The 22,380-nt window shown below is 45.3% G+C and overlaps 1 protein-coding gene across 1 annotated transcript; it reads left to right on the top strand.

Annotated features, from left to right (window-relative positions):
- Nucleotides 1–2,937: 2,937 nt before the first annotated feature.
- On the top strand, nucleotides 2,938–21,118 carry TBC1D13 (TBC1 domain family member 13). The gene is made up of 12 exons (XM_040405519.1): nucleotides 2,938–3,001; nucleotides 5,906–5,979; nucleotides 11,574–11,614; nucleotides 11,699–11,760; nucleotides 12,619–12,718; nucleotides 13,122–13,204; nucleotides 13,670–13,829; nucleotides 15,390–15,600; nucleotides 15,735–15,898; nucleotides 17,949–18,109; nucleotides 18,610–18,667; nucleotides 20,278–21,118. The coding sequence occupies exons 1-12, from the start codon at nucleotides 2,979–2,981 to the stop codon at nucleotides 20,347–20,349; spliced, it is 1,209 nt and encodes a 402-aa protein (XP_040261453.1). The 5' UTR covers nucleotides 2,938–2,978; the 3' UTR covers nucleotides 20,350–21,118.
- Nucleotides 21,119–22,380: the final 1,262 nt, after the last annotated feature.

The following is a 22,380-nucleotide window of genomic DNA, read 5'->3' as shown; positions in this document are numbered from 1 at the left end:
TGCGCGGCACTCAACGAAGTAGTTGTTGTGTTGCGGCTTTATTCAGACTTCATAGGAACACAGTGCGCATATCGGGTCCTGGGGCGGACACGCTGTACTAGGTAGAAACGGCCGTTTCGCGCGTGGGATCGTGCTTCCTCTGGCCACAGTAAACGTCATAGCGCAAGCTTGCGTTCCAGTTTGGCTGAGACGCTCCTCGATGGATAACCCCGATCCAGCAGTCTGTCTCTAAGTTCACTGGCCTGCTCAAGAAAGCCGGCATCGGTATCATTAATCCTCCGCAGTCGGACAAATTGTCCATACGGAACCGCGCGTTTTTTTTACCGATGGCGGGTGAAAACTGGTCCGGTGGAGGAGTGAATTGGTCGCTGTGGGCTTACGAAAGCCTCTGGTGTGTATTACACCATCTTTTATGGTGACGCGCACATCCAGAAAATCAAGGGACGCACCAACAAAATTGATGGTGAATCTCATGTTCATCTGGTTGCGCGTATTGAGATGGTCAACAAATGCATAACAGGACGCTTCACTCCCCGACCGGAAAAATATCATCCACATATCTCAGGAACAGGTGAATAGACTGTAGGAAAGGGTTAGACATACGTCTCTTCAAATACCACCATGTGCACGAGACAGGTGTGCCCATCGCGGTACCTAGTACCTGGCGGTACCACTGGCCACCAAACTGGAACACGTTATTGGTAAGAACGAGATCAAGTGCCTCATGGATAAAGTTCTTAAACACCATGTCCTTGTCACTACGGCTGAGGACAAGGTTAATGGCCCTGAGTCCTAGGTCATGAGGGATCCTGGTGTATAAGCTTTCAACATCCAAGGACACCAGGCTAAACTCACTCCGCCACTCAAGGGATCCGAGTGCCCGGAGAAAGTCGCCCGTGTCCTTTAGATATGGGGGGTGCTTACTAGTAGTGGTCTAGGGAGCCAGACAATGGTTCAGTCACTGACCGGATCCCGGCAATGATGGGACGTCCTTGCACTTTTTCTGGCTCGCAGGGTGCTGTTGCGTTGTGTTTTTTTCTCCTTTTTCTTTGCATGGCCGTATTCTAACAAGCATAACTTTTTAAAAAATATATATTTCTGGCTATAGAGCTTTAAAGGGAACCTGACACCGGGATTTTGTGTATAGAGCTGAGGACATGGGTTGCTAGATGGCCGCTAGCACATCCGCAATACCCAGTCCCCATAGCTCTGTGTGCTTTTATTGTGCAATAAAACCGATTTGATCCATATGCAATTAACCTGAGATGAGTCCTGTCCCTGACTCATCTCACGTACAGGACTCATCTCAGGGTAATTTACATATGTATCAAATTGTTGTTGTTTTTTTACACAATAAAAGCACACAGAGCTATGGGGACTGGGTATTGCGGATGTGCTAGCGGCCATCTAGCAGCCCATGTCCTCAGCTCTAAACCCAAAATCCCTTTAATAAATTGGGGGGAGGAGGAGATGTTGTGACAAAATATAAGGCAAATGATCCATTTTTTTCGGACAGTGCTTGCAGCGCACAATACATTTAAAAAAAATATTTAGTTTCAATATTTTCAGATGCGGTGATTGATACCAATTATATTATTTTATTGTTTTTAGATGTCAAATTGGGAAAGGAGGTGGTTTAAAGTTTAATATGTTTGTGGGTTTCAGACATTTACTATTGCTAATTGTAAACGGAGTCATTCCTATAATTACAGGTTATTAGACAACTCTGTAGCTTCAGGTAAAAGTATACAGTCTATAAAAATTATCCATCACCTTCCTGATGCCAGCACTGAGGATGATGGGGATTGTATCCCCTGTGCAGGAAGATGCTGCTCTGCCAGTGCTGAGGATGATGGGGATTGTATCCCCTGTGCAGGAAGATGCTGCTCTGCCAGCACTGAGGATGATGGGGATTGTATCCTCTGTGCAGGAAGATGCTGCTCTGCCAGTGTTGAGGATGATGAGGGTTGTATCCTCTGTGCAGGAAGATGCTGCTCTGCCAGTGTTGAGGATGATGAGGGTTGTATCCCCTGTGCAGGAAGATGCTGCTCTGCCAGTGTTGAGGATGATGAGGGTTGTATCCCCTGTGCAGGAAGATGCTGCTCTGCCAGTGCTGAGGATGATGGGGATTGTATCCCCTGTGCAGGAAGATGCTGCTCTGCCAGTGCTGAGGATGATGGGGATTGTATCCCCTGTGCAGGAAGATGCAGCTCTGCCAGTGCTGAGGATGATGGGGATTGTATCCCCTGTGCAGGAAGATGCTGCTCTGCCAGCACTGAGGATGATGAGGATTGTATCCCCTGTGCAGGAAGATGCTGCTCTGCCAGCGCTGAGGATGATGGGGATTGTATCCCCTGTGCAGGAAGATGCTGCTCTGCCAGCACTGAGGATGATGGGGATTGTATCCCCTGTGCAGGAAGATGCTGCTCTGCCAGCGCTGAGGATGATGGGGATTGTATCCTCTGTGCAGGAAGATGAAGCTCTGCCAGTGCTGAGGATGATGGGGATTGTATCCTCTGTGCAGGAAGATGAAGCTCTGCCAGCACTGAGGATGATGGGGATTGTATCCCCTGTGCAGGAAGATGCTGCTCTGCCAGCGCTGAGGATGATGGGGATTGTATCCTCTGTGCAGGAAGATGAAGCTCTGCCAGTGCTGAGGATGATGGGGATTGTATCCTCTGTGCAGGAAGATGAAGCTCTGCCAGCGCTGAGGATGATGGGGATTGTATCCCCTGTGCAGGAAGATGAAGCTCTGCCAGCACTGAGGATGATGGGGATTGTATCCCCTGTGCAGGAAGATGAAGCTCTGCCAGTGCTGAGGATGATGAGGATTGTATCCCCTGTGCAGGAAGATGAAGCTCTGCCAGTGCTGAGGATGATGGGGATTGTATCCTCTGTGCAGGAAGATGCCAGGGTTCCTGTTTCCTGCCTCTATGATCAGCCCTCCCCCCGCATCCCAGAAGCCAACGGAAGTCAACATGTCGAGTCTGCACAAGAGCAAGTAAGAGAGCTGCAGAATAGGGGGGTCCTGCGGGGGCAGATCATGGGGGCTACCTGGAGAGGGGGCTGCATGCAAGGCTCGGGGCATCCTGCAAACAGGGGGTTAATGTGCAGACAGCAGCTGTCACTGTGCGGGAGGGTCCGACAGGCGGCATCACCACAGACCTGGATGTATACTGTACTGTGTATATATAGTGTGCTGATCACATATATACTATATATCTATATACTGTATTCTGATCATATATATACTATATACTGTATACTGATCATATATATCTCTATATATCTATATACTGTATGCTGATCATATATATATATATCTATATACTGTATGCTGATCACATATATACTATATACTGTATGCTGATCACATATATCTCTATATACTGTATGCTGATCACATATATACTATATATATACTGTATGCTGATCACATATATACTATATCTATATACTGTATGCTGATCACATATATATCTATACTGTATGCTGATCACATATATACTATATATCTACACTGTATGCTGATCACATATATACTATATATATACTGTATGCTGATCACATATATACTATATATATACTGTATGCTGATCACATATATACTATATATATACTGTATGCTGATCACATATATACTATATATACTGTATGCTGATCACATATATATATACTGTATGCTGATCACATATATTCTATATATCTATATACTGTATGCTGATCATATATATACTATATCTATATACTGTATGCTGATCACATATATTCTATATATCTATATACTGTATGCTGATCACATATATACTATATCTATATACTGTATGCTGATCACATATATACTATATATCTATATACTGTATGCTGATCACATATATACTATATATCTATATACTGTATGCTGATCACATATATACTATATATACTGTATGCTGATCACATATATACTATATATCTATATACTGTATGCTGATCACATATATACTATATATCTATATACTGTATGCTGATCACATATATACTATATATCTATATACTGTATGCTGATCACATATATACTATATATACTGTATGCTGATCACATATATACTATATATCTATATACTGTATGCTGATCACATATATATATACTGTATGCTGATCACATATATACTATATATCTATATACTGTATGCTGATCACATATATACTATATATACTGTATGCTGATCACATATATACTATATATCTATATACTGTATGCTGATCACATATATATATACTGTATGCTGATCACATATATATATATACTGTATGCTGATCACATATATCTCTATATACTGTATGCTGATCACATATATACTATATATATACTGTATGCTGATCACATATATACTATATATCTATATACTGTATGCTGATCACATATATATATACTGTATGCTGATCACATATATACTATATATCTATATACTGTATGCTGATCACATATATACTATATATACTGTATGCTGATCACATATATACTATATATCTATATACTGTATGCTGATCACATATATATATATACTGTATGCTGATCACATATATATATATACTGTATGCTGATCACATATATCTCTATATACTGTATGCTGATCACATATATATCTATACTGTATGCTGATCACATATATACTATATATCTATATACTGTATGCTGATCACATATATACTATATATCTATATACTGTATGCTGATCACATATATACTATATATACTGTATGCTGATCACATATATACTATATATCTATATACTGTATGCTGATCACATATATATATACTGTATGCTGATCACATATATACTATATATCTATATACTGTATGCTGATCACATATATACTATATATACTGTATGCTGATCACATATATACTATATATCTATATACTGTATGCTGATCACATATATATATACTGTATGCTGATCACATATATATATATACTGTATGCTGATCACATATATCTCTATATACTGTATGCTGATCACATATATACTATATATATACTGTATGCTGATCACATATATACTATATATCTATATACTGTATGCTGATCACATATATATATACTGTATGCTGATCACATATATACTATATATCTATATACTGTATGCTGATCACATATATACTATATATACTGTATGCTGATCACATATATACTATATATCTATATACTGTATGCTGATCACATATATATATATACTGTATGCTGATCACATATATATATATATACTGTATGCTGATCACATATATCTCTATATACTGTATGCTGATCACATATATACTATATATATACTGTATGCTGATCACATATATATCTATACTGTATGCTGATCACATATATACTATATATCTACACTGTATGCTGATCACATATATACTATATATATACTGTATGCTGATCACATATATACTATATCTATATACTGTATGCTGATCACATATATACTATATATATATATATATATACTGTATGCTGATCATATATATCTATATACTGTATGCTGATCACATATATACTATCTATATACTGTATTCTGATCACATATATACTATATATATACTGTATGCTGATCACATATATACTCTACCTGTGTGCACAAAATAAGTTATATATACTGCACTATATGTACTGTATGTATGATATAGGATATATACTGCACCTGTGTGTATGTATAATATAGAATATGTATAGATATGTAAGAATTGGTGTGTATGGGAGAGATCACTGCTTGTCACAAGTGGACACCCCCCCCCCCCTTTAAATTAAAGGGGTGATCTATGTACTAAGCGGACATTGGCGGTTCTGTCTGTGTATACGGGGATGTGCCACGCTCCACGTCACTGGCAGGTGCTGAGTGATCAGGTGACTCTTTTCTGTTTGCAGGATTGCAGAGTTCCAGAGCATTCTCAGCGAGCCGCACATCAAGCTGCCCGTGCTGAGGGAGCTGTGCTTTAACGGTAAGACGTCTCCGGCCGTCGCCTCTCCTCCATGGACTTTGTCTTTCTGCTTTTGTTTTTCCACAGCGTCTGCAAACAGCAGACTTCAAGGTTGGCTTGGGTTCACCCAGCAGATAATTAACCCTCAAAGGACATTTTTACGTTAAAAAAAAAAAAACATTCTAAAAATTCAATTTTTTCTGGGTGATTACGAGGTGAACACGCTACTTTCCTAGTTACATCTTCCAGCCATAGGCGGTTTTGCCATTCAAGACTCCATTAAAGCTCGGTGACAACCGCTATTGGACTGTAGCAGTTATTATCCAGCTTTCCCAGAATCGAAGGCTTATTATTATTATTATTATTATTTTTAATTTAAAGGGGTATTCCAGTTTTTATTTATTTTGATGCATTTGTTTATACAATAGGAAATCATACAATTCTTCAAAATACATGTATTTAAAATTCTGCATATATACCTTATATCAAGGAGTTAAACCCTATATGCAGTCAAATGGTATAGGCCATGTATCAGTCCTGTGTAATGTATCCATAGCCCAACTCTTCACATCATGTAATCCCTAGCATTCACTAAACCGTGTTACAGGACATACATGTGCAGGGTCAGCACACAGGACACATTCATGTGTAAGTAAATAGGACCAGTGGTGGAATCATGATTTTTATTAGGTATATTACTATGTGTATTTACATGGCGGCCTGTCTCTAGGTGATGTTGTTAAAATGACTGCCTGTCTCTAGGTGATGTTGTCAATACATTTTAGTGTAAGGTGACTATTATACCTGCGACCAGGTGTATCTGTGTATATGATGTACTCCCTAATACACTACTATTCACCTGTTAGATACCGGGGCAGTTAGCAGAAAGCCAGGTCACATGATACTTGTCAAAGGCACATTTGTTTAGTCCTACCCAGTTCTCATATGGATGCATTTTTTACAGGACTAAAATGGGCTGTACCATTTTTTTTTTCTTTAGGGAGAGGATACTATATGAATATAAAAATGGTCTGCAAACAAAATTTTAAAGGGATTGTCCCATCTTGTATCCTTAGAACGGAGCCTGCAAAGTGCTGGAGGGTGCACCGCGCATGTGCGGCTGCCCACCAATCATTTCTATGGGGCGGCCGAAAATAGCAGATTGCTGGCTCAGCTATTCCTGTGAAGTGAATAGAGCAGTGGCCGCACTTCCCATTCATTTCATTGGGACTCCTGAAAATAGCCAGCGTGCTAATCAGCTATTTTCGGCAGTCTCATAGAAATGAATAGAGGGCTGGCCCCGCAGGATAGGTGCGGTTCCTAGAGATCAAAAGACATAGTGGTCAATTCATATCGGTAGGATATGACCCCAATGTCCAAGATGGGACAACTAAATAAATTTAATCATTAAAACCGGAATACCTCTTTAATTTCAAATTTAATTACACTTCTTCATGGGGCAGATAGGCTTATCTTTAAAGCCCGCCCATCTGAGCCGGTGACGTCACCAAACACACTGCCGGGCGGAAGCTTCCGACCGGCAGTGTGTTATTGTAAACAAAAGAGCCCTTGCCCTGCGCGATCCAGCGTAGGGCAAGGGAGCGCATTGGAGCATGAGATGCTCCGATGCTAACATCAGGGGGGCTGCCTGGGTGAAATGATGGTATGTCCGGGTTCAGCTCTGAACCCGGACAACCCCTTTAAGGTTACATTCACACGAACGTGGTGTTTCGCGCATCCGCAAAACGTGGACACCGGCCCTTGTGCGTTCCGCAATTTGCCTCCGGGATACTATGTTTTTATGGACATTTCTAGTGTATTTTTCGTATACTGATATTAGGATGTTAAACTAATGATGTAGACGGAACTGTTACATCCCATTGTTACGCATGAGTGAGGGGGCGTGACCCCCGAAACGTAGCGCAGAATGGAATAGAGAAATCTCAGTGCTCTTTGTACGTGGAAGATATAATAAAAGGATGGAAAGCTGAAGGAATCGTGAGTATTTGGGCTCGTGCACACGACCGTATGTATTTTGCGGTCTGCAAAAAAAAAAGGATGACATCCGTGTCATGTCCATGTTGTATTCGATTTTTTTTGCGGATCCATCGAACAATGACTGTCCAAGAATAGGACTTGTTCTATTTTTTGGCGGAATGGACATGCGGACATACAGACGCAGAATGCACACGGAGACATTTCTGTCCCCTTTTTTTTTTTCTTTTTTTTTTTTGCGCCCCTGTTGAAATGAGTGTTTCCGCATATGGGCTGCAAAAAAAAAAAAAGGAATGGACACGGACAAAAAATAAGTTTGTGTGCATGAGACCTTAGGCCACTTTCACACCTCTGGCACAGAGATCCGACAGAGAATGCCGGGAATTGACCTCAGCGGTTTGTGTCAGGATTTTTCCCAGGAATACAGGTTGCAGATTTCTGTGGACAGGGGATAACTTTTTGAGGCAAAATGGGTTAAAAAAAATGTAAATTTGCTTACGGCAGCAATCCCCTGCGGTTCAGATGCTTATAAATTTGGCCACCAAAATTCTTCATTTCCTGGTTGCAGCTCGACACACAGGAAATGCCTGTTGATGCCTTCTCAGCCAATCACTGTCAGAGGCGGGTCACCAGGGCGGCCAGTGATTGGCTGAGCAGGCATCTCCTGTGTGTCAAGCTAAGACCATTAATTGGAGACCAGCCGGGACAACCCGTAAGGCCTCTTTCACACGGGCGTCGCGTGTGAGGGCCGGTTAGGATGCGGGTGCGTTGCGTAGAAAAATCGCGCATTTTCCCGCGAGTGCAAAGCGTTTTAATGCGTTTTGCACGCGCGTGAGAAAAATCGGCATGTTTGGTACCCAAACCCGAACCCGGACTTCTTCACAGAAGTTCGGGTTTGGTATCGGTGTTGTGTAGATTTTATTATTTTACCTTATAACATGGTTATAAGGGAAAATAATAGCATTCTTAATACAGAATGCTAAGTAAATTAGGGATGGAGGGGTTAAAAAAATAAATAAAAATTAAACTCACCTTGGTGATGGACCATGTGATGAGCGCGGTGACGTCACCAAAAGTCCTTTTCCTCCCAGGTCCTCAAAGAAGAAGAATGAAGACAAGCCGGGGTTCGCGAACAAGTGGATGAGGGGAGTTTAATTTTTATTAATTTTTTTAACCCCTCCATCCCTAATTTACTTAGCATTCTGTATTAAGAATGCTATTATTTTCCCTTATAACCATGTTATAAGGGAAAATAATAAAGATCAGGTCTCCATCCCGATCGTCACCTAGCAACCAATGCGTGAAAATCGCACCGCATCCGCACTTGCTTGCGATTTTCACACAGCCTTATTCCCTTCTATGGGGCCTGCGTTGCGTGAAAAACGCACAATATAGAGCTTGCTGCGAGTTTCACACAACGCACAAGTGATGCGTGAGAATCACTGCTCATGTGCACAGCCCTTTTGAATTGAATAGGTCCGGATTCAGTGCGGGTGCAATGCGTTCACCTCACGCATTGCACCTTCGCGGAATTCTCGCCCGTGTGAAAGGGGCCTAACGGTCAGAGTGGCTGCAGCAGAGGATTGGTGAATATTTATTTGTTTTAACCCATTCTGCCCCATATGTTAAAAAAAGGGTGTGTTTTTTTATTTATTTATTTATTTTTTAAGCAGCTTTACTCTTATTGAAGTATTGTAGCATTTACTTGAATGGGGCTACAGTGCAATACCAGATGCAGCCCAAGAGAAAACCAGACCCCCTATTTTTTTTCTTATGCTTTAGGTCTTAGGATGTCAAGAGGATGTCTTTAGAGTCTATATTTACTGATGGAGAACGGGGACATGCTCATTAAAGGGGTTGTCCAGTAGAAAACCTTTTCTATACAGACTATTAGTAAATTCTAAGTTAGTACAGTGGGGGTCCACGGTTCCGGACCTTGATCTCCTGGGCAGAGAGAAGAACTACAAAGAGCGCCTCTTGCTGTGGAGGACCCGTCCTATCCTGCATTACACGGACAACCCTTTTATAAGAGTGGACACCGTGTAAATAATTTGACCGTGGCGCTGCTGGGAAATTGAACACTTTCTCCCTGGGGTCAGCAGCAGAAGAACACTTTGTGATCAGGAACCTCCCCACAAGTAGAGTTGAGGTTGCTGCAGTCAGACATATAGGTTTCCTACAGTGCCCTCTGCTGGGGAAATGTAGTATTACATGCCAGCTATTGAAATGAATGGGAAGCTGGGTCCTCCAGTGGGTCTTTGTCAGAGGTTCTCCACTCTGGTTCATAGAGGGGGAGTCCAGTGTGAGGGCCCCCCTTTATGACGTCCATACATTTTGATAGGACGTATGGAAAGGGTTTCTCCTAATGGGACAACTCCTTTAAAGAAAAACCTTCTATCACCTGAAGTTTAAAGGAACTGTACACTTCTGTTATCAGCCATTGGGTTGGAGCAGCAGGCACATAGCCATGTCCTTCACAGGAGCTCGGTACACACAGCAGGTCGCCAGTTTTTATCGCATTGTCAGATGATAATAACGTTTAGTCCTTGATTTTAGTTATTTGTGAGCCAAAATCTTTAGGTTTCTTCTGGCAGAAAGTTTCTGCCTTGTTTGTAGCGTATCTCTGATCTATGAGGGTGGGGGGCGCCATATCCATGCCTGACCCCTATACTGTGCCTCGGCTTCGTGAACAGGCCTGTGTCCAAAACTCTGAATGAAGCAGCTCTCTCTCACAGCGGGAAATCCCAGCACAATCTGAAGAACCTGCTTCAGGCTCCTCATCACTTTCCTTATATAAGGGAACTGGCAATACATTTTCTGTGACTGGTTTCTGATTGGAAGGGGGCGGAGCCTCTGTTTCAGTTCATTGATCCGTCAGAGGGGGCGTCTGTTGTGTGGAAGACACCATGATCCAGATAGGGGAGATCCGTCCATAGAAAGCCGTGGATTTATCCTGTCAGTAGAACTGCCTATACGAACCGGGCGTCATATTAAGTCAGGGCCGGCCTTTGGGGTGTGTGCGAGCTGTGCGGCCGCACAGGGCGCCATGGCAACAGGGGCGCACGGCAGCTGACACAGCTCGCAGTCGGTCTCTTACAGCAGGCCGAACCCAGATTGTGTGAGGCGAGCCTGGCGAGCTGAGCCGCTGCATCTGGCAGGTCAGCTTCCAGAGCGTGGAGGAGGAGCTTAGGGGCGCAGGCGCAGCGTCCAAGTGCTGCGCCTTCACAGAGAGCCGCGGAAGGATCCGCTTAATGTGTGAGGGCGGCGGCCGGTGCTCTGCAGACAGGCTGGATTCACACGAGCGGATGCCGTGCGTGGCATCCGCTCCGTGAAAGAGTGCCAAGACCCGATGCAGACTGCAGAGGCACGGAGCATTAACATGACTGATAATGCTCCGTGCCTCTCTGTGACCTCTTTACTACGAAATCACAGGGGGACTCTCTTTTAAATATATATATTTTTTTCTTGTATCATGTAGCAGCATTATGGATCCCAATGGGGGGGGGGGGGGCACAAGATTAGCTCGCACAGGGCGCCTGAACACCTAAGGCCAGCCCTGTATTAAGTGAATACTTCCTCAAGAAGATCCTACAAATGTCTTTCTTTTTTCCCTTTGACAGGTATACCGTTTGAAGGAGGGATTCGGTGCCTCTGCTGGAAAGTATGTGCCCCCCTATAGACTGATATTCTGGGTCACAGGGGCCTTGCCGATACTGAAAATGTCCCGTCACCTTTCTTCTTTCAGATCTTACTCAACTATCTCCCGACAGATCGGCTATTATGGGATTCAGTGCTGGAGAAACAAAGGTGAGAAGATGTGGATGGGGCCGTCCAATATGCCTCCCATGAGGGCTCCTGCCCAACTTATATGGACTCTGCTTAGGAAAACCTGAAGGGAAAACTGAATGGCAAGCCCTCTAGGCGGCCATATTGGCAACTCCATGTAGTCGGCCATATTAGCAACCTCTGTAGAAAATAAATCCATATTGGCAACCCCTGTAGGCGGCCATATTGGCAACCCCTGTAGGCGGCCATATTGGCAACCCCTGTAGGCGGCCATATTGGCAACCCCTGTAGGCGGCCATATTGGCAACCCCTGTAGGCGGCCATATTGGCAACCCCTGTAGGCGGCCATATTGGCAACCCCTGTAGGCGGCCATATTGGCAACCCCTGTAGGCGGCCATATTGGCAACCCCTGTAGGCGGCCATATTGGCAACCCCTGTAGGCGGCCATATTGGCAACCCCTGTAGGCGGCCATATTGGCAACCCCTGTAAACGGCCATATTGGCAACCCCTGTAGTCGGCCATATTGGCAACCTCTGTAGGAATCCATATTGGCAAGCCCCTGTAGGAGGCCATATTGGCAACCTTATTGTAGGCAGCCATATTGGCAACCCCTGTAGGCGGCCATATTGGCAACCCCTGTAGACGTCTATATTGGCAACCCCTGTAGGCGGCCATATTGGCAACCCCTGTAGGCGGCCATATTGGCAACCCCTGTAGACGGCCATATTGGTTGGTTGGTTAGTTTTCTCAGAATTATGTATAACCTAGAATATTAAAAGCCTTTATGTAAGATTACAGGTCCATGGACTAAATTTCCAAGTCAGCCACTTGATAGAGTTACGTTTAATAAAAACATGTCCCCTCTGTCTTCTTCTAGGGAGACGTATGCCCACTTCTTAAAGGAAATGATCATTCAGCCAGGAATTGCCAAAGCAAAGCTTGGTTTCTCCAGAGAAGATGTCACTTTGGAAGACCACGTAAGTTCTGACAATAAAGGGTTTTCCTGATTTTAGGCCGTGCGTAGTTAATAGAGGGAGGGGGTCCTTCGTTCAGGCATCCAGAATGGAAAGTGGCCCCCAAAACCTCTTGGAAGGACCCCACTTATCCATATGTTAAACGGACAGCACTTTGTTTTACAAGTGCACCATGCTATGCTTCATTTCCCCTCAGGGGGCGCTGTAGGGGACTTGAGCGCTTGCTCCCAGTTTTCCCTGCAATTTAGAGCTGGTTCCGGCAGACGGGAAAACCTTCAGAAAAAGTGTCGAAAGCGGAGGACCCCTTTTAATACGTTTCTCATGCTCTTCTAGTCATAATCCTCATGCATTGTCTTAAAATGATTCATTCTTGCTTTTAACTGTGACATTCAATTATTTATTTTAGCCCCTCAATCCCAACCCAGATAGTCAGTGGAACACGTACTTCAAAGACAATGAGGTGCTGCTGCAGATAGACAAGGATGTTCGGTAAGCAAAATGGCCGCTGCTGATCGGGATTACCCTGAGCATTATGATTATATGGAGGGACATGTCTGTTTTAGTAAATGCTTGCATTCCCAATGGAATGTCAATTCTGGAACTGGGCTTTGTGCTGTCCCTCTGTTATTCCTCCTAGAAATGTATGAATGAGTGGTCAAAACTGGATTTTTCCATGCCGGGGGTGTCCTACACATACTGACACAGTCCAGTCTGTTCTGACACAACCAGACTCTGTCGGAATGCACCCCTTTGAATGGTAATGTCCAGTTGCTAATGTATTTACACATTTCCGGGAGGAATAACAGAGGAACGGCGCCATGCAGAGTCTTAAGATTGTAATTTCATGGGGGAAATACATGTATTTGCTAAAACAGACCTGTCGGGAGTGGGGATAGGTCCTCTTTAAAGTGCCTCGTCAAGTAGTCCTCCCTAACAGTAGTCCTCGTCTTCCAGGAGGCTGTGTCCTGACTTCTCCTTTTTCCTGAACCCCACGGAATATCCCTGCCAGCTAATCATGGACCCAGAGAACGAGTACGAGACCCTGAGGAAGCGGGTGGAACAGACGACGCTGAAGTCTCAGACCGTAGCAAGGAACAGGAGCGGCCTCACCAACGTAAGGAAGGGGAACGCCCGTCCGGAGCAGTCTGTCCACATTATGATGATCCCTATGGTGCAATGTGCTGTATGTGCCGGGATAAGCTGCAGTATATACAGTATATAGATGTCCCCGGGGGGGGACCATGAGGACATTGTTTGTGTCCAAAGGGGGCGTGGCTTAGAAGTAAGGGAAGTGGCTTGCAATGTAAGCAAAATGGCCGCTGCTGATCAGGATCACCCTGAGCCTGATCATATGGTGTACAAACCGGTTACCTCTCCTGACACGTCCGTTTTAGTAAATGCTTGTATTCCCGATGGAATAACAATTTTGGAACGCTACTTGGTGTTGTTCCTCTGTTATTCCTCCCAGAAATGTAGGGCACGGCTGCCTCTTCCCGTCACTAGATTCAGCTCAGCCCCTTTCAAGGGCATGGTCCTGGGCTGCAATACCAAGCACAGCCACTATACAACGGATGGTGCTGTGCTTTGTGAGCTGATCGGTGGGGGTGCTGGGTGTCGGACCCCCGTCGATCACATGTAGGTCATCAATATAGGAGTCCTACAAAACCCATTTAAGGATAGGCCATCAATATCTGATCCTGGGGGGTCTGACACCCCACACCCCCACCAGTAGCTCCGTCCACTGCACAATGACCAGACCCATGTAGTTCCAGTTCCAACTTCCATCGCTACATGGTAACAGTTGATTGTGAGGTTGTGGTGTCTTGCACTTGCTATGGGGCCCGGAGGTTGAGGGGGCCCAATCAGGTGCAAGAACATTGTACCTTTTTGTGGGGAATAACAATATGGCGGATTTTTGCTATAATGTGGGTTTTACTAATAGATGTTGCTGTTTAATGGGCTTGTCGCATCTTGGACATTGGGTGACAGGAGGGCGCACTGTGCATGCGCAGCCGCGCTCCATTCATTTATATGGGACTGCCGAAGTGGCGCATTAGTTTATTTTCACTCCCAGTGAAATGAATGGGAAGCGCACCGTGCAAGCGGCGCCACCGCTCCATTCACTTCTATCGGACTGATGGAAATATTCGAGCCAGCGCTAAGCTATTTTCGGCACTCCCATAGGAATGAAGGGAGGGCGGCCGCGCATGCACGGTGCGCCCTCCGCCACTTTGTGGGCACTGTTCTCACACCTATCAGACATTGGGGGGCATATCCTAACGATATCCATGATGGGAGTACCCCTTTAACCTTTAGTTATTGCTTAATGCTTACACTAGGTATTGGGGGCCCATATTATTTTGCTACGGGCCTTATGAATTATAGTTACACCCCTGCCCCCACTGATCAGATATTAATGGCCTGTCCTGAGTATAGGCCATCCATATAAAAATCCTGTATACCCCTTTAAGGTAAATAGGGATAACCTGCAGTACCAGGCACAACCTTTAGACAAGAGTGGCGCTGTTTTAAATTTGAATTTTTTTCTAATCTTGGACAGCAGCTACATTGTTCCTGGGTGGCAATGCCCAACTACAGAAGCTTTGCGTCAGATAGTGGCCCTATTGGTATTGTACCCACCCTCTATACTATCTTCTTCTCCTTTTTCACCCAGGTGAGTTCTCCTCTGAAGGCATCAGCTTCGCATTCGCTGAGTGACATAGAGCCCCTGCCCAGCGGCTGTGAGGCGCATTGGGAGGTGGTGGAGCGAATCCTCTTCATTTATGCCAAGCTGAACCCCGGCATAGCCTACGTGCAGGGCATGAACGAGATTGTCGGCCCCGTCTATTACACATTCGCCACGAACCCTAACAGTGCCTGGAGAGGTGAGGTCTGGGCGGTTGTCGTCCCCCTTCGACCCCTATGTGTCTTGTGTTGAGGGATGGGTTGGGGGAAGGGGGTCCATCAACAGGCAAGGCAAAGGGTCACCATGTAACAACTGATCTACTCTCATAACCAGAGCATGCCGAGGCTGACACCTTCTTCTGCTTCACTAATCTGATGGCTGAGATCCGGGACAATTTCATCAAGAGTCTAGATGACTCTCAGTGTGGAATAACTGCAAAGATGGAGCACGTTTACTCCACACTGAAGGAAGAGGATGAGGAGCTCTACCTCAGGCTGGTGAGTAGATCACAGAGCAAGACGTAGCATGAGGCTCCTGGCCCCAGGGCAAAATCCACCAACAATGTGCCATTTATAATACTGGTGTCTTCTTAAGGCCTATTGCACACGGCCGTATGGCTTTTTCAGTGTTTTGCGATCCGTTTTTCACGGATCCGTTGTTCCGTTTTTTTGTTTCCGTTGTGTTTCCGTTTCTGTTCCGTTTTTCCGTTCCGTTTTTCCGTATGGCATATACAGTATACAGTAATTACATAGATAAAATTGGGCTGGGCATAACATTTTCAATAGATGGTTCAGCAAAAAACGGAACGGAAACGGAAGACATACGGATGCATTTCCGTATGTGTTCCGTTTTTTTGCGGACCCATTGACTTGAATGGAGCCACGGACTGTGATTTGCGGGCAATAATAGGACATGTTCTATGTTAAAACGGAACGGAAAAACGGAAATACGGAAACGGAATGCATACGGAGTACATTCCGTTTTTTTTGCGGAACCATTGAAATGAATGGTTCCGTATACGGACCGTATACGGAACGCAAAAAACGGCCAGTAAACGGGAAAAAAAAAACGTCCGTGTGCAATAGGCCTTACGTGGAGGAAAGACCTTGGGGCTCCCTTAAGCTCCATGGCCTTGGTGTGCACCCTTGGAACCTCTTTGAAGGGGGGTAAAAGTATGACGGAGAACAAGGGGCACCCAATTCCCCAATAATAGACAGAAGTTTGGACCTGCATTTGCATACTCTGTCCCTAGAAGAAAAAAAAATTTCAGCAGTTTTTTTTTTTTTTCTGTTTGTTTTTCTGGTGGTCTCATCCATGGAATCCAAACTTGGATCATAAAAGTTAAATATATTCTTGTTGGAGAACCCCTTTAGGTTTAAAATATAGAATTGCTTCCTTAAAGTGCACTTATAAGCAGGTCCAATCCTATGAAATTAGGCATGCTGTCTGGTAGGGTTGATCCCGCTGATTAAAATGATACCTGTCTTGTGATAATCGGTGGTGGCGTTCCCGAGAAAAAATACTTTTATTCTCTATACAAATGATAACCTCAGTACATGGTGGGGCGTGGCCAGCCCTGAAAAGCTAGACCCCGCCCCTCAGTGCACTGAGGTCCTCATTTGTATGAAGAATAAAAGTCTTATTTTCTCAGGAACGCCACAACCGATTTTCACAAGACAGGTATCCTTTTAATCGCCAGGATCAACCCTATTCCTGGTTTAGTAGAGTTGACAGGTGCTCTTTAAAGGGTGCATTCACTTTAAAATATACCTTTTTCTTAGAATGGTCCCCTGCGATAAGCTGGTTACAGAGTTTCTTACTGCTGACATCTGAGGGAAAGCCTGACAGTGAGTGTCACGATTTCCTGCAGCGTCACCACAGGGCGAATTAGGCATTACACAGTTTCCATTGAAATCTGTGGGCTGTTCTTGTAATGTATGGATGTGCCAAGTCCTCCAGAGCAAGAGACACTCTTTCTAGCTGCTCTCCACTCTGGCCAAAAGAACAGGGTTCCAGAACAGAGGACCCCCTTTGATTAACTCCGATTTCCCTCAGAGGGTATTTGACAGTGGGGTTCCTAAACCACACATCCCCTTTAATATATTATTGAAATGTCTTGGCAGTCAGTATTCTGCTTTTGCAGTCCATTGACAGAATACAGGCTGCCAAAAACAGCTCCTATAATTCAGCTCATGGGCTCAAGATCGTGGCGAGGATTCTGTATTCTTTGCAGTTTTCCAGGGTCATCACGCCCGTAATCCTACTACTACCTGACGCATATTTCACTACATGCCATTTGCATGAGCGCTGTTTTATGGCCAGCCGAGCATTATGGGAAATCAAAAGAAGCTGTCCGGGACTAGAAATTCGCATCTTCTTTCTTCCAAAAACAGCGGCACACCTGTCCATGGGTTGTGTCTGGTATTGCACTCCATTGAAATGAATGAGGGCTGAGCTGCAGTACTCCATGCAACCTGCGGACAGTTGTGGCGCTGTTTTTGTATTTTTTTTTGTAATCCCCTTTAACACTCCTTTGTCTGCTCTCAGCAAGAACAGAACATCAAGCCTCAGTTCTTCGCCTTCCGCTGGCTGACATTGCTCCTCTCCCAAGAGTTTGTCCTGCCCGATGTCATACGGATCTGGGATTCGCTCTTCGCGGACGAGAACAGATTCGACTTCCTCCTGAAGGTCTCCTGCGCTATGCTGATGTGAGTCTTGAAATGTGCTGGTATTGTCCATCCTTGTAGGTCCTATACGTCTGCAAGTTGTCTCCTGGGGCTTGTTGTTCCTCTCCTGGCAGTTAAAGGGGTTCTCTGGGACTCCTATATTGATGACTGATCTTCAGGATCGTCGGGGGTCCAACATCGGTTTGAAGTGGCCACGGTGCTCCTGACAGCTTGCCAAGCACAGCGCCATCCATTCTATAGTGGCTGTACTTGGTATTGCAGCCTAGCCCCATTCCCTTGAATGGGACTGCGCAGTGCCTAGGTCATGTGACCAATGAACGTGACATCATCGGCCTAAGGAAGAGGTTGCCGCTCTCACCGGAGCCTCGCGGCCTTTTCAACTAGCTGATTGGTAGAGGTGCCAGAAGTCGGACCCCCGCCGATTTTTAGGGTAGGTCATCAATATAAAAATCCCAGGAACCCTTTAACTTTAGGATCGCTTCCTCTTTCTCCTTATCTAACGTAGACCGTTTCCGTTGCAGATTAATACGTAACCAGTTATTAGAAGGGGACTTCACTGTGAATATGAGGCTGCTCCAGGTGAGACCCCAGTAGGAGGCAGGTACAGCGACTGGCGCACATTGTAAAGCGTGCTTATGGTTTCCGATAAGGTACTTCAAGGGTTCGTACGAGATCAGTAAAAAATGGCTGCGTCAGTTGGAAACAGCGCCACTCTTGTCCACTGGCTGTGTCTGGTATTGCAGCTGAAGTGAATGAGGCTGAGCTTTAATACCACTCGCAGCCCATGGATCCTTGATAGTCGGGAAGCACACCCCATAGATGCCTTCAAGGGACAGCACAGGGTTGTCCGGGGTTAAATAAAAGTTGGCAAAGGTCTGGAAAATTGATTAAACAAACCAACACATGTGCATGCATGTGTCACTTAGCTTGTGCAGCATGTGACTGCTGAGGTCAGTGACTGGCTGCAGCGGTCACGTGGATGTATGTGATGTCATCACTAAAGGATTAAACTGAGACCGACGGGCACAACCGAAGCGACAAGGGGTTAAACAGGTATAGTCGGGGTTATTTTTTTTATAGCAGAAAGAAGGATTGAACTGTTGGATTTCAACATGCCTGATCCTCTTGTTCTCTGGGGAGATAAGGTGTTGAAAACACGTGCACACTTGGCCAAGCTGAGCATGCACGTGTACATGTGGGAGGAAAGCTGTCGGTCTAAATACCCTGTGTATGGCTTTGCACATTAGATCTGGTTTGCGCGACCATCTAATGTGTATGGGGGCAGATGTCAGCAGAAAGAAGGATCAGACTGTTGGATTTCAACATGCCTGATCCTTTTGTGTTCCAGTTAGATAAGCGGTTGCCAGAAACACACACACCCTTGGCCGAGCTGAGCATGCATGTGTACGAGTGGGAGAAATGGCTGTTGGTTGAACTAGTGTTTGCACATTAGATCTATGTCAACCGAGCCCACCCACCCACATCTAATGTTAATGGGGGTCTCCTGACTTTCCCCTGATGCCTCATGTCAGCAGAAGAAAGGATTGCACAGTTGGATTTCAACATGCCTGTTCTTAAGGCCTCATGCACACGACCGTTCCGTTTTTTGCGGTCCGCAATCGGCGGTTCCACAAAAAAACGGAAGCCGCCCGTGTTGCCTTCCGCAATTTGCGGGACGGAAGGGGTGCCGGCAATATAAATGCCCATTGTTGTCCGCAAAGCGATCTCTGGTCAGTGTAGTGTAATGCATTTAAGGCCTCCTGCACACGAACATGTGCTGCACGTTGCCGTTTTGCGAATCCATAATACACGGGCACCGTTCCGTGTGCATTCCGCATCACGAATGCTGACCCATTCACTTCAATGGGTCCGCAAATCCGGAAATGCGGAATGGTACGGAAACGGAAAACTACGGAAGCACCACAGAGTGCTCCCGTGGGGTTTTGTCCCGTACTTCCGTTCCACAAAAAGATCTTTTTGCGGAACGGCCGGATCGCGGACCCATTCACTTTAATGGCTGCGGCTGCCCCACGGTTCGTGCATTGCGCTTTTTGCGGGCCGCAGCACGGCCATGGGGGAGCTCGCGTTCGCGTGCAGGAGGCCTAAAGGGGCGTGAACAGGATGCCGATTGGTGTACACGCCCTTTTTTTTTTTTTTGTATATTAACCCTTTTCTTTCCATCACTCCAGGATTACCCCCTCTCAAATGGGGATGTCCTTCCCATCTTGAAGAAAGCCAAGGAACTTCAAGACTCCAAGTAAGATCCTGTGTGCGACCTGAGACCCTCTGGATCCACACAGCAACCCGGACTAGAGCTGATACTTGAGGTCTGCCGCCTCCTTCACGTGTTACACGGACACGAGAGTCTCGCCTTGTACAATTGGTGACGACGCGCCCGCCGGGACTGGTTGGGACGCAGATTATACAGCGGGCATCATGCTGGGATTCCCACCCGCTCACTCGTGCCTATGTTCCGGCCTCCTGATGACCAACCAATCAATGCACTATGTTGGTACTGGAGGGGCTTTTCCAATACCCGTATCAGTATCTGGCGGTAGACTGTTATCCAGGACACGCGTAGCACCCAGCCAACCAAGGAAAAGCCCACAATGTGACAAACCTGGTCCCCTGGCGCCCGAGACAGCTGGTGGTTACCGAGGTGTTGATTTTTGTCATGTTGCATTTCTTTTCAGAAGAATGAAGCTGATTTTATGTTGTATTTGCCAATTAGCTAATTTTATGTTTGTGATTTTTTATTTTTTTTTATTATTATTTTTTTTTAGTATGCCTTGATTTTTCTCAACCGTTGTCTTAGGGTATATGGCGGCATATTGTTAGGTAGGCCATCAGTGGCCAATTTGGGAAATGTCGCCTTGACCCTCGCCGGTCACTAGCACAAAGTGGCACCATTGACTATAATGGGCACAGGAGATGGCGGCACAGGTCTTTACTAGATAGGATTGTTCTAGTGATCTGGGGTGGCCATGGTTGACACTTTCCACCTGCATTAAAATGTTACATCTTCTTTTGTCAAGTTGTCTTCTTCTGCCTCTGCTTTGATCTGGTTCTATGAAAGCTGGGTGGCAACCAACATGGCCACCGTTAAAAATCACCCAAATTCCTCAGGGCAAATCTTTTGAAGTAGGAACCCCCTTTCTACATAGTCTTGCATTGCATACAGGCATTGTTCACCCTAGGCCAACTGGATTGCTGACCCTAGACTGTCAAGCCACATCCACCCGCGTCAACTATATGAGTTTACCACAGGCATGGCTTCATGACGCCATGGGGTTGAACCCTAAGGCCTCTTTCACACGGGCGTTGCGGGAAAAGGTGCGGGTGCGTTGCGGGAACATGCGCGATTTTTGCGTGCCAGTGCAAAACTTTGTAATGCGTTTTGCACTCGCGTGAGAAAAATCGTGCATGTTTGGTACCCAAATCCGAACTTCTTCACAGAAGTTCGGGCTTGGGATCGGTGTTCTGTAGATTGTATTATTTTCCCTTATAACATGGTTATAAGGGAAAATAATAGTATTCTGAATACAGAATGCATAGTACAATAGCGCTGGAGGGGTTAATTTAAAAAAAAAAAAATATTAAACTCACCTTAATCCACTTGCTCGCGCAGCCCGGCATCTCCTTCTGTCTCCTTTGCTGATTGCAGGAAAAGGACCTGTGGTGACGTCACTCCGGTCATCACATGGTCCATCACATAATCCATCACCATGGTAAAAGATCATGTGACGGACCATGTGATGACCGGATTGACGTCACCACAGGTCCTTTTCCTGCAATCAGCAAAGATGAAGACAGAAGAGAAGCCGGGCTGCGCGAGCAAGTGGATTAGGGTGAGTTTAATTATTTTTTTATTATTTTTAACCCCTCCAGCGCTATTGTACTATGCATTCTGTATTCAGAATGCTATTATTTTCCCTTATAACCATGTTATAAGGGGAAATAATAATGATCGGGTCTCCATCCCGATCGTCTCCTAGCAACCGTGCGTGAAAATCGCACCGCATCCGCACTTGCGATTTTCACGCAACCCCATTCACTTCTATGGGGCCTGCGTTGCGTGAAAAACGCAGAATATAGAGCATGCTGCGATTTTCACGCAACGCACAAGTGATGCGTGAAAATCACCGCTCGTGTGCACAGCCCCATAGAAATGAATGGGTCGGGATTCAGTGCGGGTGCAATGCGTTCAACTCACGCATCGCATCCGCGCGGAATACTCGCCCCTGTTAAAGGAGCCTAAGGGTTTACCGCAGAGTTGTGCAGGCATGGCTTCA

The sequence above is a fragment of the Bufo bufo genome, chromosome 8, assembly GCF_905171765.1.
Source record: "Bufo bufo chromosome 8, aBufBuf1.1, whole genome shotgun sequence".
Classification (NCBI taxonomy): Eukaryota; Metazoa; Chordata; class Amphibia; order Anura; family Bufonidae; genus Bufo; species Bufo bufo.
The sequence above is the reverse complement of the archived record's forward strand: the minus strand, read 5'-3'. Positions and strand labels throughout refer to the sequence as shown.